The sequence below is a fragment of the Ziziphus jujuba genome, chromosome 9, assembly GCF_031755915.1.
Source record: "Ziziphus jujuba cultivar Dongzao chromosome 9, ASM3175591v1".
Taxonomy (NCBI): Eukaryota; Viridiplantae; Streptophyta; class Magnoliopsida; order Rosales; family Rhamnaceae; genus Ziziphus; species Ziziphus jujuba.
This window is the reverse complement of record NC_083387.1, coordinates 16,491,803-16,516,128: the sequence shown is the minus strand read 5'-3', so window position 1 is coordinate 16,516,128 and position 24,326 is coordinate 16,491,803. Positions and strand designations below refer to the sequence as shown.

At 34.0% G+C, this 24,326-nt stretch overlaps 1 protein-coding gene across 1 annotated transcript; it reads right to left on the bottom strand.

The window, feature by feature from the left end:
* Positions 1 to 205: 205 nt before the first annotated feature.
* LOC107427109 (uncharacterized) lies at positions 206 to 20,083 on the bottom strand. Its single transcript, XM_016037455.4, has 21 exons — positions 19,604 to 20,083; positions 19,423 to 19,507; positions 16,765 to 16,804; positions 16,429 to 16,677; positions 14,741 to 14,840; positions 14,578 to 14,652; positions 13,145 to 13,243; positions 12,340 to 12,456; positions 12,099 to 12,214; positions 11,443 to 11,542; positions 9,663 to 10,021; positions 9,064 to 9,394; positions 8,287 to 8,501; positions 7,249 to 7,467; positions 5,607 to 5,793; positions 3,829 to 4,094; positions 2,780 to 2,872; positions 2,601 to 2,702; positions 1,910 to 2,267; positions 1,447 to 1,584; positions 206 to 1,349 (listed from the first exon to the last, which is right to left on the bottom strand). The coding sequence occupies exons 1-21, from the start codon at positions 19,733 to 19,735 to the stop codon at positions 672 to 674; spliced, it is 4,059 nt and encodes a 1,352-aa protein (XP_015892941.2). The 5' UTR covers positions 19,736 to 20,083; the 3' UTR covers positions 206 to 671.
* Between the last annotated feature and the right edge of the window lie 4,243 nt (positions 20,084 to 24,326).

The window sequence follows — 24,326 nt, the reverse complement described above, 5'->3', positions numbered from 1 at the left end:
GTGCGATAAGTGTTATTATCACTTTATTCTATATAATGTATTCGAATTGCATAAATTATACAGGTATGAATATTGTTACCATTACAGCACAATCCTTTACCAATATAGCCACAAAACTGTGAGAAAATTACAAATTATTAGCAGCTAGCTATTGTTAACCTAAAAGAAAAAAATAAAAAAAAAAGGGTGATAATAAACAAGCCAATGCAATTCAACCAGTCATTCCCGTGATCAGGCTAAATAGCTCAAATATTTTTAAAAAAATACAAATATGTATTAAATAAAGGAAATAAAGAATAGGAGCTAACAGAGAAAATGACAACAAAAAATATAATGGAATGGAGCTTTTACAAAAAATACAAAGGACCAAAGCATCATAAGAGCAACATACAGACATACAGTAAACCTAAGAATCAGAACTATAAACATATTTGCCACTCTCGCAAAATCGCTCCCCCTCTTCAATAGACACAGCGTGTTTCCCTTTGCCGCAAAGGTAATGGAGCTATAACTGATGAATCCCTATGTGAAATTATGCTATTGGCAAAGACACAATACGTTGGCAGCACTCACAAGGGTTCCTAGTTCAAGCAACTGGGTAATCTGTTGGCATATGAAATTATGCTAATAGCAAAAACAATAAGTTGGCAGTGGCCACACGGGTTCCAAATTCAAGCAGCTGGGTGATCTGTTGGCATTGCACTTGGAATCTCTGGTGCCTGGGGTGGAGCCTCTGATCTTGCCACATCGCTTGGCTCCAAAGTTGTCACATTATTTGCCTCCAATGTTGATACAGTAATTGCCTCTGAAGGTTGTGGGGTACTTTCTCCTGGTGCAGCTTGTTCTTGATTACTCTCAGATGTTGAAACAGAAGGCTGATTAACTGAAGTAGGTTCGCCAGATTCCGATTGGGGTTGTCCAGATTCTGATTGGGGTTGCTCACTTGTACTAGTTTCAGATGCATTTGATGGTGCTGGTGTTTCTGTGGCAGGAGGTGCATTTGCTGGTTCTCCTGTGGCAGTAGGAGGTGCATTTGCTGGTTCTCCTGTGCCAGCAGGAGCTGCTTCTAATAGCATTGGCTTGCCAGGTTGTTGCTCCAAGCTCTGTGTTGCGGGAGCAGGTGGTTTTTTAATAGATATAGGACCTGTAAGAGATGGCATTCCTGGGGGTAAGATTTCTATTGGTGGCTTCTTGCCTGCTTCTGCCAGACTAGTAAGTTTTGGTTCCTCAAGGGAAGCCAAAAATGCAGCTGCAGCATCCATCTTTTCCAATGGTGTGTGCTCAACCTCCTTCTGTAGCATTTTGTTCCAAGCTTGAACCAAGTTTCTCAATGTTGGTCGTCCGTGGGCCTGAATACATGCACCAGGAGATTAGGCCAAACTGTAAATCAAAGTACTAAAGTCATGTTCATATTTTATAAAACTATGTAAGGAAAAGATGTGATACATGAGCATGAAGAACAGCCTCAGCAAGCATCCCAGTTTCCTGCCATGCCTTCTCCATAAGGGCATTGTCTCCCAAAACTGCAGCTGAAAATGCTGCTTCTCTTCCCAAGCCAATTGAGATCAAATTGTTTACTAAACCCTGCAGTGAAGGCAACTGCTTTAAGAGTACGAAACAGATTATTTTCATAATAGCAAAAGAATAATTTCTCAAACAACTAAAAAAACAAAGTTAGAAATAAAACAGTTTCTTGTACAAAGATAAAATTTGTATATCATTATTATTAAATTTCCTACTAAGCATTAAAAATTTCAGCAATTATAAGAGTGTAACTTAAACCAATTGTATTTACCATATACACTACAATCTTAAGCACAAACAAGCAATACAATATACACTACAATCTTAAGCACAAACAAGCAGCTCATAAAATCTAGTGCTCAAGAAAAGAAATTTGGCAGCTTACACTAAGCCGTGTCAGCTCTCCATGATTTGCGAGGCGCAGAGCTAAACCTCTCAACTCATGACCCCGTAAAGTTCCTTTTATAGAACCAGCAGCAGCTAATCTCTTGAGAGCTTCACGAGCGATCTCAGCTTGTCCAGTAGCATCTGCCGCATCAATAAGATCTAAAAACTCTTTAGCAAATTTCACTATTCCTTGTACAGCTTCCACCATGTTTTCCTTTTTAGCTGCTACATTAAGAATGTCAATCAAATCAAGCCCAGGGCTATCTTGCCCCAAGTCCCTACTATTGCTCATGGTAAGAAGGCACTGAAGAGCTCTTTTCAAATCATTGCTTTGCATGGCCAGATCAAACTCCAACCTAAAAGAAATAGAATAACAATACATGTAATTAAACAAGAACATCCAAATGGTATTGCTGCATGCATAGGCAGCTTGGAACAAAATGAGTTTCATGCTATTTTCATAAGAACGGAGGTAAACGTGTAAACACAGATGAAAGATACCAGAATCAATGCCAACAATTTAAATCAACCAAAATGTTCACAACTTTACCTACGGTTATCTTTTTATGGGGGTTAGAATTTTGTGATTTACAGAGCAAAACCAAAAGGAAAAAGAGATAATGAAAAGCAGCAATGGTATGCCCTTGGTCTTTGAAACAGTGTGAAGGGCTCAATCTATCTATACATACCTTTTAGATATCCCAGGCAAATGAAGTGCTTCAGTAGCATAACCCATCCCTAGCATAAATTGTGCTAGATCATCATGATGTTCTCTGTCAAGTCTACTCGCCCTGCATAAAAAAATATAATGGGACATGAATAATAGTACAGTTTAACAATATAGAACAACATTGAGAAGGATTGGTACCATTTGACAGCACTAACAGCATCTCCATATGCAGCAAGACATCTACAACGAATACCAGGATGGCTTAGGGATAGTGCATGGGCACACATGTACCTGCCATAGAAAATTTGGGTGTCACAGATATCAGGAAGAACTAACAGTTATCAGTATTGAGCATTACAGTTGGAAGTCAGAATCATTATGGCAATCTATAACCCACATTACAATGAAAACATAAACACATCACCACATAAACTATTTCATGACAGGCTGACAACTTGAAACTTATAAAGTGCACTAGAGATCCAATTCCACCAGCTATCACCCCATTCTATCCAGATACTGTTGTGTAACTGGAAGGTGGGGGGAAGGAGAAAATAAAGAAATATAAACAAGTCCATGCTCATAGATATATGCATGTAATTAAGAAGAAAAGAGAACTAATTTTTATCCAATTGCAATTGGCAACAAGATACCCCCATTCAATAATCATTCCTACAGACCATGACTGACAAAAACCAAAAAGAAAAAAATGAATGCGTTGGGTACAAATAATACAACTATATCCAAACAGCACAATTTTGCTTATAATTGGTGACTTCACACTTGAGTACCAATGCAGAATTCATAGATATTAGAACTTATGTGTTCACGGAACATCAAGCTAGTGTTAATGGAACACTGTGTTGGGGTATCAATGGGATTTCGTTAGAAATTCAAGCATTCAAGAATGTGAAAAAAAAGAAGAAGTCTATTATGGAACTTGGAATTCTTTGCATCATTAGCAAATAATTACCAAATTCATAAAATCACAAAGGCTACTTATTAGATTTACTTTGAGCATTTATGCCCACAAATAAAATGAAAAAGACTAGATTTATTAAAACCAAACTTAAAATTATAAATTCAACTTCAGATATCACATAGGCCGTGACAGAACCCCAGGTACGAACAAAGTAATGTTTCACATCTGCTACCTAAAAGGAAAGCTTGCTCCAGGCTGATAATTGAACATCATTAACTAATAGGATGATAACTTGATTCTCAAAACATCAAAGGAGAACAGTTACCTATCTATTAGCCAAAGAACACCATCTCTGACACCGACCACAACAAGAGGTCCCACAGGTCGTTTTTGCTCTGTTGGAAAACGAGTAACTGCCACAGATACTCCTCCTCCACCAACAGCGACCTCGTTGATCTTTCTTTCGTCAATCTCTTTTTGCAGCAACTCTTTGTGCGTAGTTGTATCATCTCCATCAACTTTAGATTGTTTTGGCAATGTTAAGAAAGGTGGCACGGAAGGAGCATGCTGAAATGAAGCTAAACGGACCACCTGAAAGATAAATAGAATTAGAGAATAAATGGTGTGAAATAACTGTTTTCCAATGAAAAGATTGATGACTCAAACGAATATACAGAAGTTAATATATGGCTCAATATTATTCCTACTTCAGATTTGACTCAACAAAAAAAATCTATAAATTTATTTTTGTTGTGTTTGGCAGATAAGTGATAAGCATAAGCTGGCTCATTTCCGACCACTTTAAGCTTTCAAGACTATTGAATACTTAAAATGGTATCAAAGTCCCAGTGTCTACCTTGGTTTAGTGTTCGAATTCTGCTAACTCCAATTTCTGATAATTTAATTATCAGTCTTATTGAACAGGCTTACATATAGGGAAAATGTTAATTGAAAAATGCAATTAAATCAATTAATGATAAAGTAACAAGAACTTAATGAAATCACACAATGATTTATGGGATAGATAAAAGATTGAAAATAGAATTGATAATTGCATTTTTCAAAGTTCAAGGTTGCTAAAGGTTCAAGTTCATTTTAGGCATCCATTAAAAAGCAACCCATGTTAATTCAAATACTATTTGCAAATAACATACAGTTCTTCTCCAATGCAGTTGTCCAGTATGAGTGTAAAAACCAGTCCTTAAAATACAGCTGTTGCATATTTTTAAGGACCAGTCTTTCAAAGGAAAAAGAAAACTTACACAGCTTCAAAGGCCATGAATTAACAAAATTAATAATATATTATATTTCAAGAATAAGATTGAACTCTATTCAACTGTGTGCAAACCACCAATGCCAATGCAATATGTTCCTTCTTTCTGGGTGTGGAGGACGGGAAGTAGTTGAAGAAATTTCTTGGTGTGAGAAGCAATTAGGTGTTTAAACATTAAGGACATTAAGGACAGGATTGTAACTTGTATCTGATGCCTAGATAAGCTAATATACATACATAACATATATAAGGTTTATTTACAATATATATGAGGTTATTTACTTTAGCACCCTCTAATTTAGGTGTTGGCTGTAGTTTGGTTACCTTTGTACAGTAGTTGAGTCTTTATTCATCAGTTTTCTTACCCTAAAAATTTTTTCTTAAATCTTAATTGAATATAGTTTGAAAACATAAGGTCTCAATTCAAATTTTTATACTATTTAACTAGAACAAATAAAAATCTAATATATTCAACTTGCCAAAGTTTGAAAATTATAGCGTTGACAAATACCAATACTTTAAAATGCTTGGATACCATATTACCAACCAAAGAAATATAACCTCACACAATGTATAAGAGTTCCAACATTTTTCCATTACCAAGAAAATTTTAGGTCTCCCATTCAACTCCAGTATGTCCAAGTATTTTGCAATTTAACAAAAAGTAAATAATATTGACCTACAAAAATCAACTTCTTAAGAAATCTAATATCCGCTAATATGTTGGCCGAAACTTAAACTAAAAAGTAAAGACTCTGATGAAGCTAAAGGAAAATCTATTTTGTATTTTCAATCCATGCTATCATTTACAAAAATAAGGACTTGGTTACCTGCAACATTGGAGGCCTGAATGCTATCCTTTCTTGAGTAGCAGTTTGGGGACCTTCTACCGAGATCAATGCCAATTCACCATGCTCAGCAACAGCTCTCGCTTGCACCTCTTTCAGTTTCATCTCCTCTTTCATCCTTTTTGTTTCGATATCAATAGGTTGAACTCCAGCATCAACGAAAACACATCTGGAGAATCCATCATTACAGGTGTAAAACTAGCAAGTTATTACTGCATCATTCAATTCCTTTAGCAGCAAGACAATTTACAAATCAAAAATTGGTTTTTATTTGCTATAACACAAGACTCCAAGATTTCATAACAAAGCAAGCAGAGAAGAAAGCAAAATATAATTAAATCCTATTAGGAACTTGAGTTCCAGACTGAAATTAGGATCAATTTTTTGAAAACTATATAAACCACCAATATTATCAGAAGTAATTCTGTGTTAATAATGCTCCAACGAAATGGATACATTCTTAAGAATGCAAAATCTCAACTGACATCACTAAAGTACTTTCCTGCCACTAGTGCTCCAAAACAACCAAGGATTTGTTTTCTTTGAAAAGCGATATAAAACATTGATTGAGACTTAAAAGTCACATTTTTCAGAAGATTTGAGTGTTTTGATCCTATTAGATTTAAGAAGAACATTAGATTATTACACATCAGAACGAGCCTCAGACATATATTTCATATCAAACAAAACCACAATTCAAAAAGCCCCAATTCCTAAAAATTCTACATGTAGAGAACTTACTGCTATCAAAGATTCACTGTTCATTCAATTTTATAATATCACACACTTTTTTATACTGTTTGGCTTTATTTTTTAATAAACTTCTATGACTTCATAAAGAAAATTTAACAATAACAATAATAATAATAATAATAAAACTGAGGTGCAGTAGACTGAGAATCCATATCTCTTTGTGTAACTCCATTAAATCACGAAGATGCATGTTCCAATTAAACTCTGCTGCTAACACAATTGGTATTGATATCATCATATGTCATGTCCACTCATGATCTGCAGTTTCATTTTTGAAATATATTTCTACAATTAGTTCCCAACAATTCCCTTCTACAAGCAAGAAGAAAATGGTTCCATCCGCAAACCGACGGTAAACCCTATAAATCACACCCGCTTTCCCACTTAGTATAACTTATCAACAATCTATTCGGTTCAACATTATGTTTCGTTAATGTGTGTTTGAATTAACTTGATATGCATGGTTGGGTCCATTGATGGTAAACTAACATTGTATAAAAGATTAGGTTGTCGGTCTAGTATTTAAATCCTAGTTACCACTATTTATGACCACCTATTGTTCTCCCTGTTATAGGGTGAGATTGCTTTGTTCTACTTATCAGATGTGCCTACCCATAAGGCCGGAAAGTGTGTATTGTTCTGACCTGATAGAAGTCTCAGCTAATGAAAAAATAAAGAGGAAATTTAACCCCAATTAGGTTATACTGTATCTGAAAGAAACGAAAACAATTTACCTCCAGTAAATTTTAGAAGAGGAAAGCTATCTAATAAAAATTTTTCCTATAGAGATCATGTTTCAATTTTAAATGAAACTTTGTAAAGAAAACAAAAATAAATACTGAAATAAAATAAAATAAAATAAAATTCTTACTCAATTGTAGTAGGTGTAGCCACAAATAGTTGCCGTCGATGCCAAACACCTCCAGTAGCATAGGGAATTGCAACATCACCCAAGTATCTATATTGAGGCCGCAAAGAAGATATGACAATATATTTTTGATATGCAAAAGCACAATACTCAACAGTTTCATCCCATGCTGTCCATTCTGGCTGAGGAAGAAGACCTCCAATGGGTTGAGAAGTTTCCCAACTGCAAAAATAGACAACAAACAAGTTGTTACCACCTACAAATATCTTTTCCATCAACTTATATAGATGAAAGCACTTTTTGTGCAGAATATGGATTAACAATACAAGAATAGTCAAGATGCACCACAGAAGGGTTAAGGAGATATGTTGACAATTAGGCACCACTAGTAAGAATCTATAGATACTGAGAGCATCTTCAAGGATGTTGTTTAAAGTTTGGAGCATCTTCCCTAAACTAAAGAGCATCTCTTATCAATTTTAAGAATGAAGAGTTAAATACATGAGAATCGGGTTAAGCTCGTTAGTTTTATTTATTTATTTTTTTAATAAAAAATAATGAAATAATGAATTCACTATTTACCCTCATTTTCTAGAAAACAAGAGTAAGGTTATGGGTAGTGTTGTAAAACTAAACTAAAAGTGATCATTGGAAGTGGTGTAAAATTTAAATTAAAAATGTAACAAGAATAATCAAATAGAGGGAGCCCATTCCTTAAGGGTTGGCTCTTTAAGAGCATGAGACATATACTCTTCAAAACACTCTTAGAATGATGTATTGCTAGTGCTTATTTGTCAGCAAGCTCAAGCATCCCCAATATTCGTTAAGAGCTAATAAGTATCCATGTCCTAATCTTTCTTCAAATATATCTATATAGCCATGTAGATACAAACAACAGTACATCTCCTTCCCATTAAATTTATCAACCTAATTACAGTAAGAAAGGATAATGCCATCTAATAAGATTGGCTCTGTCCGAGTTCTTTAACATCAGATAATTGAAGTTCAAAATTCAATCAAAAGAAGATCTATAATTCCTACCTGTATAGCTGAAAGTTCATCGATGCCGCTTCTGTTGGGGATCTATTGGAAGAAAATCCATCGTCAAAGGTAGCAAAAGAGGAAAGACCACTGCTTCCAAATCCCGATAAAGGCATAGACTGAATTGTGGAAATAGCTGTTGCCGCAATAGGGCTAACTCTTCGTGATGTTCGGTAGCTAACACCAAGTAAAGCACCCCCATGCAAACCAATGACCTACAAACATAATTTTTAGAGAGGAAACTTGCAATGTTCTACACCACATTAGCAAAATTTTAAATGGAACAATTGATAAAACAATAAATGCTTAAATAAATGGTTATCCAACCTCCTACAATCTAGTGAGCAGCGAAGAGAAGTAATTATCCAATTTCCAACCCAAAATAAGATCATTTCATTTTTACCCACCTTCAGTTCAGTTAGACTTGGCTAAGAAGGATCTGAGAGATTATTTTCCAAGGACTTCTAGGAGATCCTTTAGTCGGTATATTCCCAATCATTTGAATTAAGCCCATATTTTCTTTTAATATTTCTACCCCACAAGGAATCTTTCACAAAACCAATATTCCTTTTTTAACCCTCCCAAAACAAATTGACATTTGTAACACTTTATTCCAACAATATTGAAGGTGAGATACTTGGGCATCCTAAAGAAAGTACCATCAACTTAAAGATTGGATTTATATTTTATTTGTTAAAAGATAGAGAGCTGTGACAAATATTCAAAACCCATAATTAAAACAAAACTGACTGTAGCCTTGTCAAACAGAACACTTACTGGATCACTGCGACCACCAATTGATGTTGTGAATATATTTGATGTCCCATCATCCAGCAGGATACGAACTTGAACATTGGCTGCAGAAGCAGCAGAAGCAGCAGCTGCTGCAGCTTGTGCTGCAGCAGCAGCCGCTTCTTTTGCTTTTCTAGATGAGCCACCCTTAGGAATTACAGGAATTCTAACAGGTAATGCAGATTCCAATATGGCAAACCTATCGCGGCATGTATCCCATGCAAGAAGCCTTGCACTGCCTGAATCAACTATGGACCAGTCACTAACCTTGTAAACCGAGAAGTAAGGTATATCAGGCCACACGATTGCAAGATACCTGCAATCAGATCATTTGAAGAAAGTGGTTACCACATCTCAATGGATTAAGAACAAATTCTGCAATGCTAGAGCATTTCAACCATAGACACAACATATTAGAATTAGCACACGCATGACAAAATGGTTACAATAAATCACAGACATGGCATACAACATGCCTTAATTAGTGACTACAAATAAATATTAACCAAAATCACTGGCTAACATGCATTGTAATAGTTAAAACCAAAGATGAAATATGTAAAACCAACATGAAACAAACTTACTTTCCCGAACTGCTTACAGAAAGAACTGAATATGAATCATGTGGAACAGGTGTACTGATGTGCTTTTTTATCTGCTTAACATGTAATTGTTCAAGCATGTCTCCTCGAAGCCTTCCGGTTTCTGATAAGGAGCCATTGTTTCCAAGAGAAGGATTTGCCGTCTGTGATAACTGAAAATTGAGTAGTTTTAGTTCCCTTTCAACCACAAAGACAGCAGAATGCTCTCGGCTTCCTGATGGTGTTGGTAAGGCAGCAACAGCTGGAAGAGATCGAGGGTCAAACTCACTGATGATAACCCCAATATTGGTTCCAGTGGCAACAAGGTGAGGCTGCAAAGGATGAGCTACCATACAATAAACCTGCCATAAAAGTTAAGGGTGAAATTGATATACTGAAGAAAAATGCAAAATTTTCACATAAGAAACCATACTTCAACTATGTTTTGAAGCTTATCTCATTAAATAAATGGGCAGAAAAGAGACTTATCATCACCACTAAATTTTAAACATGGTCATTCATGTTTGTATATCTATGTTATACTTCAATTTGGGAAAGCTATACATTTTAATATAATCTATCCCCTAATTTAATATCTGTCACAGAGAGAGAGAGAGAGAGAGAGAGAGAGAGAGAGAGAGAAGGGGGGGGGGGGGGGGTGATGGAGGGAGTCTATTCCTAAGGCATTATTTAAGTCAAATCACAATTAACTCTTTTTTTTTATTTTTACTTTCTCGCTTTAATTTTATCAAAATTTAATAATGTTTTTTTTTAAAAAAAAAAGGACGCCATTGCACATTGCAACATGTTTTTCACAGTTTGATAATAACAAATTCAAAAATTTAGTGACCAAGCTGACATTGGCATCAAAGGTGAAGGGGGTATTTATTATTTTATTTGGCCATTAAATTTTCAATTTCTTAAAGCGTTGCAATTTGTTATGAGTAAGATTCCTTAAATCGACCCACACACCCCAACCCTCCCAATGACACCACACTCTAAAATGAAGGGGGAAAAAGTGAAAGAGTCCATTGTAGACTATTTTGTTATACTTCAAAGCAGGTCTGATAAATTTCAAATATTCAAGGCCTCACAAAAAAGTCTGCAATGATTATTTCAATGCCAAATGGAGTAATCATTGGAAAACATGAATTTTTATAGTTCTCAGATAAAACCCTCTCTGCCTCTTTCTATCTGCCCCTATTTCTCACCCCTTCCAAGGACATATCATCTCTCTCCCTCTCAAATTTAAAAACCCTATCAATCGAAACAGAAATTATCCAAAAAAATAAATAAATATATTCTACTTGAAGTTGTTCAATCAACCACCATGATGTTGTTTGTAACTAGTAGTTTCAATCTAAACAAATTGTTCATCCTTCATGTTCTTTGATGCAGCAAGATATTGTTTGTGTCACCAAGTTTTCTAGGTCAGCAAGGAACATATTTTAAAGATAGAAAAAGAAAAGAGCTAAACATAGTTAATTGGGCAAAATTTTTATCCTCGAAATGGATTCAGTTGGTATTGTTCTAGCCACCACTTAGTGGAAAGCAACATTCCTCAGCTCTCACTCTTTTCTTCTCATTCTCTTCATTTTCTTTTGGTTTTGACAAGCGCCAAAATCCAAATTCCAGACCCGGTTACCAGAACCCACTAAACTAACAAGCATATTTCCAAAATATGCCTCAAATGCCTTGATACTCTAACTCAGCAATTCACCTTTGAGGTCAAATGATTTTTAAAACACTATAAAATATATATATATATATATATATTACTTACCCTAATTTTCTTGTGGGGTGCGACTACATGTGGAGGGAGTAGAGAGGAAAGTTCACACAATGGCCTTGTTAGAGCTGAGTAAGTGGGGTGTTCAATAGCCCTGAAAAATTTTCAAACAATTATTTTCATGTCCTTCCAATGCAATAAGAGGAAAAAAGGGGAAAAAAAAATGTGGAATAGTTACTTAAAAATGGATCTTATATGGTTCATGGGCCTTAAAATTATACTGTTTTACGATGATTTGTCAAATTGGAAAATATGTTCACTATTAGAATTTGAAAAGAACCTGTAAACTTAAAAAGCTATAAAAGATAATATATATATATATATATCTACAGAATAGAGAAAGAGAAAAAATATATATATATGAAAAAATAGATGATATTAATACAATATGGTGTGTCCCACTATTTTTTTTTTTTAAGTTTTTGGTTTCGAAAACTGGTCTTAAAATCAATAAATCATGTTTAGTATGCTCGTCTTTTAGAAAGAAGAATTTTTTTTTTTTTTTTTTTTAAATCAAACCAAACATACCCAAAGCTTTCTTGGATCAGTGATCCATTCCTTCAATGAAAATTCAAAATGAAGGAGCGAAAGGAAACAATCAACTTCACAGAAACTCTAATGTGGATGAATAACATAAAAGGTGCACATACCATATATGGGAATCTTTGACACAAGTTAAAATATCAAGGCTTGGAGCTCGAGGGTGGCACCATGATGCTACACTGTGACAAGCCATCTTTGAAACAGGCTTAATACGTCGCAGTTCCTGAGAAATAAACAGTAAAATTAATAAGAAAAGAGAAAAGGAATGACAAACTAAGCTTCCCGCAATTTTAGTTAAAATAAATGTTTTTCATATAAATAGAAATTTTTGCCCAGACGGCTAAACACCTTAAAAGAAATTGTGTCCCAAATAGCTAACGTCTTGTCAGCACCAATTGTAATTAGCTGAGGAGCACCTCCAATCACTCTAGAAAGTTCAACAGCAACAACACCACCATCATGTGCCTAAATGTGTCATGAAAAATTTTACATAATGAAAACTCTATCAGCACTGCTAGTTCAATGCAAGAGAACTCATATACCATTAAAAATGTGAGCATATAAGCTCCTTGGTTAGGCACATAAAGGAAAATAACCGAAAGACTGAATTGGAAGAAGGGAATTCATTCGAAAAAAAAGTGCATATATGAACATAGGAAAAAACAATAATAACAATAATAATAATGCATTTTATACAAGTTATCTTCCTCTTCTGGTGGAAGTACACTTTAAGAAGTGGCATCGATATTCCATATTGTGCTCTCCTAAGCTCAACATGTTTGACAACTTAGGTAACCATCACACGAGCAACAAATCAACTTCTTTACATAAATTTTAAGAAGAGAACAACACTTGGAGACAATTAACCACAATAAAATAAAGCCCCAGACTATAATTGGGATAGAATTCATTCTAGCTAGCTGTCCCTCTCACACATAGTCATATTATAGTAAGTGGATTTTAAAAGTGTCATGATAATTTTCCATCACTCTGAAATTGGTACCAATTAAGTCCAGAAATATGTATAGCAAGCTAACACAATAGACAATTAACGACTAAGAATGACCTTTTTGAAAAAATAAATAATTCATCAATAACCAAATACAAAAAGTTGCAATAATAATATGAAAATGTTAAAACATGGAGTAGCCACCTTTAAGCTTAGCTTGGGTACAAGTTCTCTTGACTCTTGACCATGATCAGCACTCCAAACTACAAGCAATCCATCACTAGCTCCAGAAACCAGAAGTGCCTACAATAAAATGCAAAGAAGAGATCATAATAATTAAAAGATAGCAAGTTGCATGCATGTACATAGAAGTTATAAGTTTAGATATTATCAAATGAAGAATCATGCAATGAGATCTAGAAAAGCACAAATATCTACGTATGCATGTATTCTAGAGTCATGTATGTAGGTATGGAAGTATACGTATATGAATTTGCTCCATTTGAACGATGATGCTTTTTATCAGGTGTTCTAACAACTAGGCCCTTCCAACAGAAGGGAATATAAAAATGTAGAAAGTATTAAATTATAAAAAATTTATCGCTATCATCCAATATTATACTATTATAAGAAAAATTAGTTCATGGTTCAAATTTACAACTGCACCAATTTTCAAGAGAAGGATTAAATTTATGCATTTATATGTAAATATGTCTGTATGCTTGTCAGAATAATTCCATAAAATGAGAGCATTGGCAAAATCTTTGATAAGCCTAGAAAAAATATGTCAGAGAAAAGAAAAGGATATGCTGGTTGACAAAAAAAAAAATAAAAAATAAACCAATCAAAAGCAGTACAGTAAACTACCATACAATGGAGGAGTTCCAAGGCCACAATAACCCCTAAACTTTTCTCATCATGTTCATCATTTACGAAAGAAAATCATGCTTTGATATTACTTTTATTTGTTTTCTTCTTTGATCATTTACACTTGTGTCAAGCAAATGTCCTTTCAGTTCTTTAATACAAAGTATACCATTGTTAAAATAAACACAGAACATCCTCATATGATGATATGTGTGTGTGCGGGCACGCACACATTTATGAATATGACCACACAAGAAAAGAGACAAAAAGGCAATAGGCTGGTAGAATTAACATGTTGAAATGCACTAACAAAAGTACAGTCCTGAAAGCTTGGATTGCATTTAACAAGAGAAAAACATTTGCTGATATATTGAGTTTAGCAGGGGTTATAAATCCATAACAACCTCAAGTACCAAACTATTGGCAAAACCTTTAACCATACTTTCCGACTTCCATGATTATTAAAAAAAAATTAAAATAACAAAAAGAAGAAGCCTATGACACAATTAAATTTTTGCAGCATCTTAAAACTTTGCTTCATGCTGCCAAGAAATTAAGAAATTTATCGTCAGGAGACTGGTTTACTGAATGATCTTCAAGGAGAAAGGAATTTTCATACCCATGAAGCCTAAAAGATGCTACAGCATGTTTAGAAATCATCCCAAGTGCGTTACTTGTAGATTCAGAGCCAGATTGAAAATAATGTCTAACAGTAAAAGTGAAAACTAACATTTATGTACATAATTAGTTTCTATAGAACTAAGATCTACCTCACCAGACGATGCCACGAATGTCATCAAACAAGAAATTGAACCTTTATGACCTCCAGTGTACCTTCGAACAAGCTGCAGAAAAAAAAGTACTTGTAAAACATTGCAAGCAACATTCAGAGTTGTTGTGATATGTAAACCAACAATTAGACATATCTCAAACCTTCCACGTCATCATTGATAGTACTCTAATAACACCATCTGATCCACCAAATGCAACAAGAGGAACATCCCCTGAGACAGATCTAGAAAGGAACTCCATACTGCAAAGACATGGGGTAAATGCTGTAATTATTATATGAATAGTAGTAATACTAACATCAATGGTAATTAAAACAAAAAAACACATATAAGTAATGTAATCTCCACAAGTTAATTATCTTATCACTCCTCGATTGTTTGATTTATTGTACCATGGAAAATAAAGGAGAATGGCAAGAAGTCTGAACTTTTAACTAAAAGACAGAAATAATTATAGGGAATGATTTTTGCTTTTATGCATGACATATCACTGTCATGTTTATCCCCCAAAACTTGTTCACATTTAATGATTAGTAATATAATGGTTTGGGGAGCAGCAAAAGAGGGAAAGTTCTTTGGAGTTGTATGGGTTTATTTAGTCATTATGGTTTGAAAAAAATCCTAGGATTTTTTAACATAAGCATCAGGATATGAGGATTAATGGGATTTTCTCAAGTTCCAGGCTGTTTGGCGGGCATATTCTTCCAAAGAGTTTAGGAATATCCAATTTCTTTTGGTTGGACTGAATTGGAGTGATGTATTTAATCATTTAGATTCTTCGAGGATTACCCAACCCCTTTAATTTTCTGTAATGTGATTTTCTTTATTAAGAAAGTAAAGTTTACTATCAAAAAGAATATATCAGTATCCAGAAATTTTTTGTTTTCTTTTTAAGTGACAATGAATATAACAACCAAAAAAAAACTGCCAACAAAAGAAATTCCTTATAAATCAACACTTCTGACCATTTATCTTGTCAAATGACTTAACAGTTTTGAACAATAAAATTTTATCTATTCTAGAACTCATTTATAATTATTGAACACTTTGCACATATGCTCTTCTAGATTGATTCATGCAAATTTGCTATCAGCATATAGTTAAAAACTGTTGAGGATCTTCATGTGGCCATAGTACATCCAATGTGAATTCAACAACTCCGCCCCCTCCCCATCAGTTTCATTATTAATAGATACCTTCTTGTTTTCCTTATAATTTTTCTTTTTCTTCAGTAAGTGATTTCTCCATATCATATAATTAATGCAACTAACAGTATGCAAGTACTTTTCGACACTAAATTCACCAAAATGCATGATAAATAATGCACACCCTTCACAAGACAGAAAGTCATGATAATGCAAGCAAAGATCCACTTAAGTATCATATATACAACTATAAATCATATTACTCTAATTTAATAAAATCAAGAACTCAAAAATAAGCAATTTGAAACTAAAACATCAAATAGTAAACAAAGCAAAAATGCAATTTAAAACAAAACAAAGCTATGAACATAGACTGCTTAGCAATTCAACATTTTGTTTGGATGCATTACACACGGCCAGTATCCAGAGCACTATGATCTGAACAATAACACATGTATATAATATGAATTTTCAATTATATAAATCACACAGTAGGCTTAGGACCACTGGTGATGCTGGACTGCACTGAACTGGACTGGACTATTTTAAACTTTTTTTGGGCCAAGTTTAAAGTAGTCCAATCCAAGGCAGTACAGTGTAGTCCTACATCCAAACAGACCCTTAAAGACTCAGTAGATTTACACCAAACCTCCGACCATGACTTTTAACAGAAGAAATGACTTACCATAGAAGGGATCTGTTGTCCAGCTCCTGCTTTGGTACATCACGGCCACGCATTGTCACCAAGTCCAAAAAAATGGCTTTATTTTCACAGCAGATGACAAGAAAATGCCTTCCTTTTGTTGATGGTGCAGGAGAACTAAAAGCTGATGTGACTTGATTGACAGCTGATGGAGCCTCAGCTGCTGCAGAGCGATTGCGCCATAGTTGCCAAAAGCGTACATCATCATCATAGAAGCTCACCTGCTTAACACTTTAAGAAGCATGTGCACCAATAAGGGTTCAGGTTTAAATGGAAAGAACAGTAGTAGGCAAACCATATGGATTACGTATCAATTACCTGCCTCCACGCATGGCTTCTGTAGGCTTCCCTTTAGGCTCTACCAACCATATGCAAAGAAAGATAGAAAGGAAACATCAGCAATTAAAAACAAAACAATCACAGATAGAAAGGAAACATCAGCAATTAAAAACAAAACAATCACATAGACGTGAAAAGTTCTTTATCAATAATACTTTTGGATAAAAATAACTTGACTTGGAAGTCAGAGCAATCCGAACCCAATACTAAAGGTGTCCATCAAATATACTGTTGTTTATCTATTATTATGTCACTGAAATTCCAGTTCAAGAAATTAGGAAAAACATAATTAAGAAAAGAAATATTTATAGTGATCCTATAAAAAACTTCTTGTTTTCTGGCCAGGCAAAAAATACTCTTGCAAAAGCACTACTCCATGGATTGGTTAGGAAAATAAGAAACCTAGTAATGCAGGACAATAATATGATTTATAAATTATGCATTGCTAGAGTTTCAATACTGTAGGGTTTTATTTGAGTTTACCAATTTGCATATGATTTTATTAGACTTAAATTCCTATCATTTCTCATTTCTTTATTATTTATAGGGTTTTTGGTAACACTACATGACACTATGGTTATGATTGATTATTCAATACAATCAATTCCTCCCTTTGGCTTTTGTTATCTTTCCCTTTTCTTTCATCTAATTCTCACTCCATTTGTCTTTTTCTCCTCCCTCTAGCTCTCCTCTCTTGCGTCCTTACTTCTCCTTCATGGTCCTGCAACAACTGATATGAGAATATAACTCTGATCCCACACGTCAGGCAGCTCAAAACGCACTTAAAGAACTTCCTATTCATCTGGTACAAATCTTAAGGCAAACCTATGCACCGTCCAACCACCTAACTCCGAAACAATGGGCCTCCACAGCCAACCAACCCCACCATGTCATATCACATTTAGATCCCAGTTTTGTACCCTAATCCTAACTTAGTGTCATCATGGTCTTTTGAACCACAAAATCATATCATCCCCCACCTTAAGATCATCAAAGACTGTAAAGGAATAATGACTGACCTCAAGAAAAATGAAAAATCTTAGTGACTATATAAGCAAAGTGAATAAAGGCACAGCCTATGAGCCAGACAATTAGATGTATCACTTATCAACTTTAAAAGTAAAAGGTGTGAGTTAGTTATAGATGACAATATCCCTATAAATGTGGACCATGAGTTTTTCATACATAAACTGCATTTTGAAAGAGCCACAGCACATCCTCTGGGTAGTTGAAGAAGGACAAAATTCTATTTTGGTTATAGATAGATATATAGTTCCTAACAAATTACGGTCCATAGTGCAAATGCAAATAGTGGTGTTTGGACCACAACTGTCACTCATCCTTCTTGGTCAACTTTAGATTTATGAGAGACAAGCAAGATAAAATTTCATGCTTCATAACATCTAAAACCTATTTAATTTGATATGAAGGAATTAGAATCCATATGAATCCAATCAAACATATTGGTGGACCAAAACTTAGTTCTTATGCCCACTATCAGTTGAGAAGCCTCATAGGCACCATCATCAAGAAAAAGTTGAAAGAATTATCCAAGAACTTTTGCCGATGAATTGTCTAATACTAAATGCTTTCCAAGACCATACAAAGTAAATGAAATTGGCCTCTTTCACCACTTGATTCTTATTCATCCATGTCTTATGTTCCTGAACTTATTGCATCTTTTACCCAACAACTTCATGAATTTTAAATTGTTTCTGTAATGCTAACATTAGAAAAAAGTTTTCAAAAACGACAACAGTATTGAAATTTTATACCTTAAATCATTATGTCCTACTAATCCCACAAGGAACCTGCATAGCCAAGCCATTGGAACTTCTGCTAAGCCACTTGTGTTTACATCTAGGGCATCTTTACTTGACTTGTCTACAACTAATAGTTTAACTAAGGATGAGATTTTCATTGTGGTAGATTTGCATTCAACTGAGAATGTAGACAATGACGAATGATTAAAGCAGTAATGGTGGTAACGTAGATAATGAAGAGTGAATCTTTTTCCCTCCTAACACTTCAGGCCACAGAACCAAGAGCTGCTTTAAGGTCTTCTTAGCATACAAATGAAAAAAGCACCTGCTTTAAGGTCTTCTTATGCTTCAGAATTTTGAAAAATGCTTCTGGAGTAAGTATTTCTTCTAGAATTTTATTCCCAGACCCCAAATCAGCAGTTTAGAGATCTTATCAGTTATCTCATATTTTTCTTGGACTTGGGTGTGATTTCGGGTGTGGTTCACGTTCATGCTTTTGTTTGTTTATTTTCAATACTCAGTCCACATATTTGGAGTTTCCAATAACCACAACTCCTATCAGTGTCAATTTTCGGAGGTGGGTATAGTCAGAAAGAGTGAAAATGTCCGAGGAAAATAGGGTTTTCTCCAGTAGTTTCATGGTTTGATTTGTTCATCATCTACGCAGCTTCTACAAAATCATTGTTTTAATATCAAAAATTTATTGATTAAAAGGGAACCAAGTCAGGTACCACCACTCAGGAATCTACAAACTGACTTTAATTTTGAGTATCAAATCAGTATCATCAGCTCTTGCCTTAAAGCGTCCAAATTCATCATTTCATAGCAATTCAAACTGGAACTCACACCTATATAGCGAAATTTATAATGGTACCTGATTCGCCTTCGGCAAGCTTCTCCAACTTGGCACCGACCAAACGCCTCTGGTCAACCCCGCCGGCTTTGAGCTCGTAAATCACCTGACAATCCAATCGATTGAAAAATAAGAAAAGTATGAGAGAGACCCGTGAACAATTTCAGACTTGAAATGAAAAGCGAAGATAAAGGAAAATTACCTGCCGATGTTCCCAATTCCAAACGGAAACGTGATCTGAGGCATCTGCGGTGACCATCCATGGATGCGTAGGATGCAACTGAATCTTCACGATCTTCTCGTTGCTGGGTCTGAATGCTTTTAACCGCAACATTTTTTTTTTTTCCCTTTTTGTTCCTTGTTTGTCTAGTCGGAAATCAGCGACTAACTTTCTCGGGAAAATCTGGGAATGTTTAGATCCTGTAACACATTTTCTCTAATCTAATTTACTTGTGGAGAAAAAAGAAAGAGAGATAAAGAGAGAGGCATTTATGCGGTCGTTGTTGCCGATCTGAAACCTTGTTTCGACAGGAAGCACAAGAATGATCAGCGGGCGAAAAGAGCACCAACCAACTCTGCTTGTCTGTGAGATCGAAGGTTTTCCTCTTTTCAATAGTAATTAAAATGCTTTCCTCATAAAAAAGTACATATTTGCATATATTGATAATATTGAAATGCCGTGATTTCATCAAAAAAAAAATATATACATATATATATATTGAAATGCCGTGACACGGAGCTGCTAATTAATGTCATAATAAGGGATATTTAATATATTATATATTTATGTAAAAAATAAAGGATGGTGTACGTGTAAACCATACCACATTTTCCATTTTGTTTTTTGTTTTTTGTTTTTTGTTTTTTGTTTTTTGTTTTTTGTTTTTTGTTTTTCTGTTTTTTTTTTTTTTTTTTAATTTTGCTCTATAAATCTCTTAATTTGTTATGCCATTACCGTTTCTCTTTCTTTCCACCAAAAAATAAATAAATAAAAAAAAGTAGACTGTTTTAAGAACCATCAACATATAAATCAGCCTGTTCACCAAGGTTCAGCTCTAGCTCATTTAAATTTGATTTGTCAAAAAAAGGAACAAATTTTGAATAAAAATGAATTTATAAGTCGATCTTAACCATAAATCAATTTTTTTGGGTAACTAATCATGAACGAAATTCAAAAATAATCCGTGGATAATTTGAATATAATACATTAATATTGGACCAATAAGAATTTTTCTTTTTTTGTTTTTTTTTTTGGCTGACGGACCAATAAGTATTTACTTTGGGATTTTTTGAGATTTTTGGTGTGAAAGAACCATTTTACCCTACATAGGTTTATAAAAGAGGTATAAAGTGTGGAGATAAAGGTAAATTTTGCTTGCATGGAATTAATTACAAAAACTGCTATCTCCATCTCCTTCTCCTTCCTTCTCTTAAAGAAACCCGAATGAAACACCCTATACCCCACCGATGCCCCTCCCTCCCCCACCCCCTCCCAATTCATTTGTCTTCTTCTTGGTCGGACTACACACAAAGAGAGTGAGAGGGAGAGCACTTTGCTTAATCCTAGTCCTTTAAGCCCAAAATTCTTCTTGAAACTAGGTTATTCATCTCCTAAAACAATTTAACCTAGATTGAAGCTTGAAATTATCCTAAAACCCCTTACAAAACCCGACTCATTGCAACCACTGTCTCACTAGACTTGGTACATCTTCTAGCAAGATCCTGGCTTGAGCTTGTATCCAATTTATTCATTTTTCTTTTATTCTACTTCTTTGCCCAATTGCATGTCATTTTTCAACCCATGTCATTTTTCAACCCGTGCCATTGATGGATTTTGAAGCACTAGCTTGGGTTTGATCTTGCATGTCAGTTTTAGAACAATTCCTAGGTAAAACTATCTTTTTCTTTCATTTTGGTTTAAGATCCTAAGCTTCAGGTTGACTTGTGGAGAAGTTAGAATGATTTTAATTTTTTTAGGTAGCATATTGGGCATGTATGGCCTCCAACCATGGCCTTTGAGATTGTTGAAGGTCGACAGCATTAATGTTATTCTGGTGTTGATTGGAATGTTTTAATAATTGAATAAGTTGATTATGATGCTTGCGGTTTTGGTGTTGTTTTTTAGTAAGAATTGGGAGTTTTGGAGATGTATAGAATTGGTTTTAGGGTTTGAGAAGTTTTGGTGTTAATTGGCTGCCAGTTGATGAGTCCTGGTGTTGGTGATAAAGTGACATACCACATGGCATGTTGACTTGGTAAGGCATTTAAGGTGGCAGATGATGCGGAATTTATGTGTTTTTATTTATTTATTAGTTTCTAAATAGTTTATAATATTGTTGTTTTGGTTCCGTATGATGAGCAGCAATTCATATTGACAGCGAAGGCGAGCACCACATGGACCAATTAACAATTAATAGTGTAGTGAGTGAAACTATTTTCTAAATGCATTGGGTATAATTGAAATTTAAATACTTTGATTTGGATTTTATACAAAGTGTAAAATTATGGTGCCTTTATATATATATATATATATATATAGAGAGAGAGAGAGAGAGAACATATAAATGTGTGATTAGAGAAATTATCATTATTTATATGATTGTTATTTCTAGATCTTTTTATCATGCACATGATTAAATTTGAGGATTTATGTTTTAAGAGTTTTGGAAAATTTTATATATGAAATGGTTATAAAGTGAATTTTAACAGTACATTTTCCTTTACCATATATTTTGGAATTAGATGATTTTATTTATGAAGTAGATTTTTAAGATGTGAAAGTTTATAGTTTAATTCTATTGATGATTTTATTGGTTTTCATGTAATGGTATTTGAAATATATTTTGATCATGGAACTTTTTATGATTTTATTGACCATGGATTTATGAAAGTCGAAAATGGTTTAGTTTGGATTTAAAGTGCTAAATTTGTAACTTGTTACCCATTTCGAAGGTTTCTTCCAAATATATCTACATATAGAAAGGAGAGTGGTAGTATAATTGTGATTCATTATTCTCCATGTTTCATCTATGGTTTTATCTGTTTCTTTGTTTTCTTTCAAAACGACTTCTATGTGGAAAATTTGTAGTTAAAAGATTCATTTACCCATTTCTTGCTTGCAATATAAATTAGAAATAAAGGGTCTCACAGTAAAATTGCTTCCATTTGGCAAAAAGATCGGTTTTTGTTGTAGGATTTGGGAGTGCTTCTCAAATGGGTATGGAGTTAGGTATGGCTATAGCAACGAGGTGGGTATGGTTGTGGCAATGGGTTTGGTATGGGTATAGTCGTATGACTAGTTTTCCTTTAATCTCCCTTTTTTTGCCTAGAATGGGTATGGGGAAAGGTATGACTATGTTACTAAACTAAATCATATCAATTTCTTTTCTTTCCATCACGCATCTGTTTAAGATCCAGAGGTAAGGTAACCAAAATGGTGCAAACTTTGGACTCCGGAGAGAGACGATCAAGAAGCATGTCATGAACTGAGTTAGATGGAGGCATCGATTTAAGGTTCTAGTGTAGTGGTGAATATCTGCAATAATCAATCAATAACTTTGTGACAAAAAATTTAAGCCAGTAAGTGTCGAAACTGCGAGTAGATTTGTAAGACTGAGTATATTGACGATTTTGAATGGTTGAAGAAAGGCTGTGTGATTGGGCTGCTAGAGGAAATAAAATAAGAATAAAAAAAGTTAACCCGTAAGATGAAATTTTTTGTCCATAAATAAATATCCCTATTTTGTTGCTTTAGCTGGACATTGGTTTGCTATGAGTTTGTTGCTGGTAAACTTTCTTTCTTTTTAGCTTTTTTGTTGTTCATGCATTGCTTTTGTTTGTGCTTTTATTGTGTTTTATTTATTTATTTGTATTTTGTTTTGGGATTTATTGTTGTAACAGTGGCTGGAGGATACTTTTGATCTTGTGCTTGATTCTTGGTGATTTCTCTCTTTTTTTCTTTTTTTTTGGGGGGTTATGTTTTATTTTGTTTCTTGAGTTGCGTCTTAGTTTGGTCCTATAGATTCCTTTTATTTTTTGGTGTTACCAAATGATTCATATTTATAGTTTAGTGGAATCAAATTAGGAATTTTGAATTTTTAGGTTTTCATTTATTTTTGGTAGATTTTTTTTATTTTATTTTATACATGTATTTGTTTATTTATTTTTTTAATGTATTCTTATTATATAGTTTTATTGTGAGAAAAAATTCTTTTGGGTTTAACTTGTAGGGATTAATCATCTTTTAAAGGTATAATGTATTTAACATTTTTGTATCCTAAATAATTCTAAAATATTTTTATGGTATAGTGCTTTCAAGCATTCAGAATTTTAAACTCTACACTTATAAGAAATTATGAGATGCCAATCAAGGTTCTAATATAGTAACTAAGCTTGATTATGGAGGTTTTGGTTTTGCCTATAAGGTAATCATGCTTAGTTTGACCTATTTATAGAGTTTCTATACTTACTCAGGCAGTCATACTACAAACTCATTTTTGACTTTTGCTTTGAATTGTTGATGTTGTTCCTACTGAAAGAAAAAATAATTGAACAGAAAATGTTCAAGGATGGATCAGTAGCCTGCTATAAAGGTATAATCAACCGAGTCAAGGTAAGGGATACAATAATTTTTATTGAAACTAATATGATTGTAAGTATAGAGCATGATAACTTGGTTGAGTTACAAGGCCTTTGTGTGGAAAGAAATCATAAGATTTCAGTCTATAACTATCTTGAGAGTAATGGCCTTGTACAAACATTTCTAGGTAATTCAATTGTCTTTAATTTTTGATTTGGCTTCAACACTATTCAGGTAGTGATTTTGTTCCTCTATACATTTAAATATAATTGGAGAAACTCTGAACCTAGAAGCAATAAGTTTACCAATACCTTACTTTGACAATAAAGATAAACTCTTTTTAATA

What these genes read in the sequence shown, in the direction of transcription:
- LOC107427109 (XM_016037455.4), bottom strand. Translation starts at nt 19,735, where the DNA reads ATGTTGCGGTTAAAAGCATTCAGACCCAGCAACGAGAAGATCGTGAAG. An exon ending in CACCCCACAAGAAAATTAGG is followed by an intron (nt 10,022 to 11,442) that starts GTAAGTAATATA and finishes CTTTTATGGCAG; the next exon opens with GTTTATTGTATGGTAGCTCA. An exon ending in GCTGTTAGTGCTGTCAAATG is followed by an intron (nt 2,703 to 2,779) that starts GTACCAATCCTT and finishes TTTTTTATGCAG; the next exon opens with GGCGAGTAGACTTGACAGAG.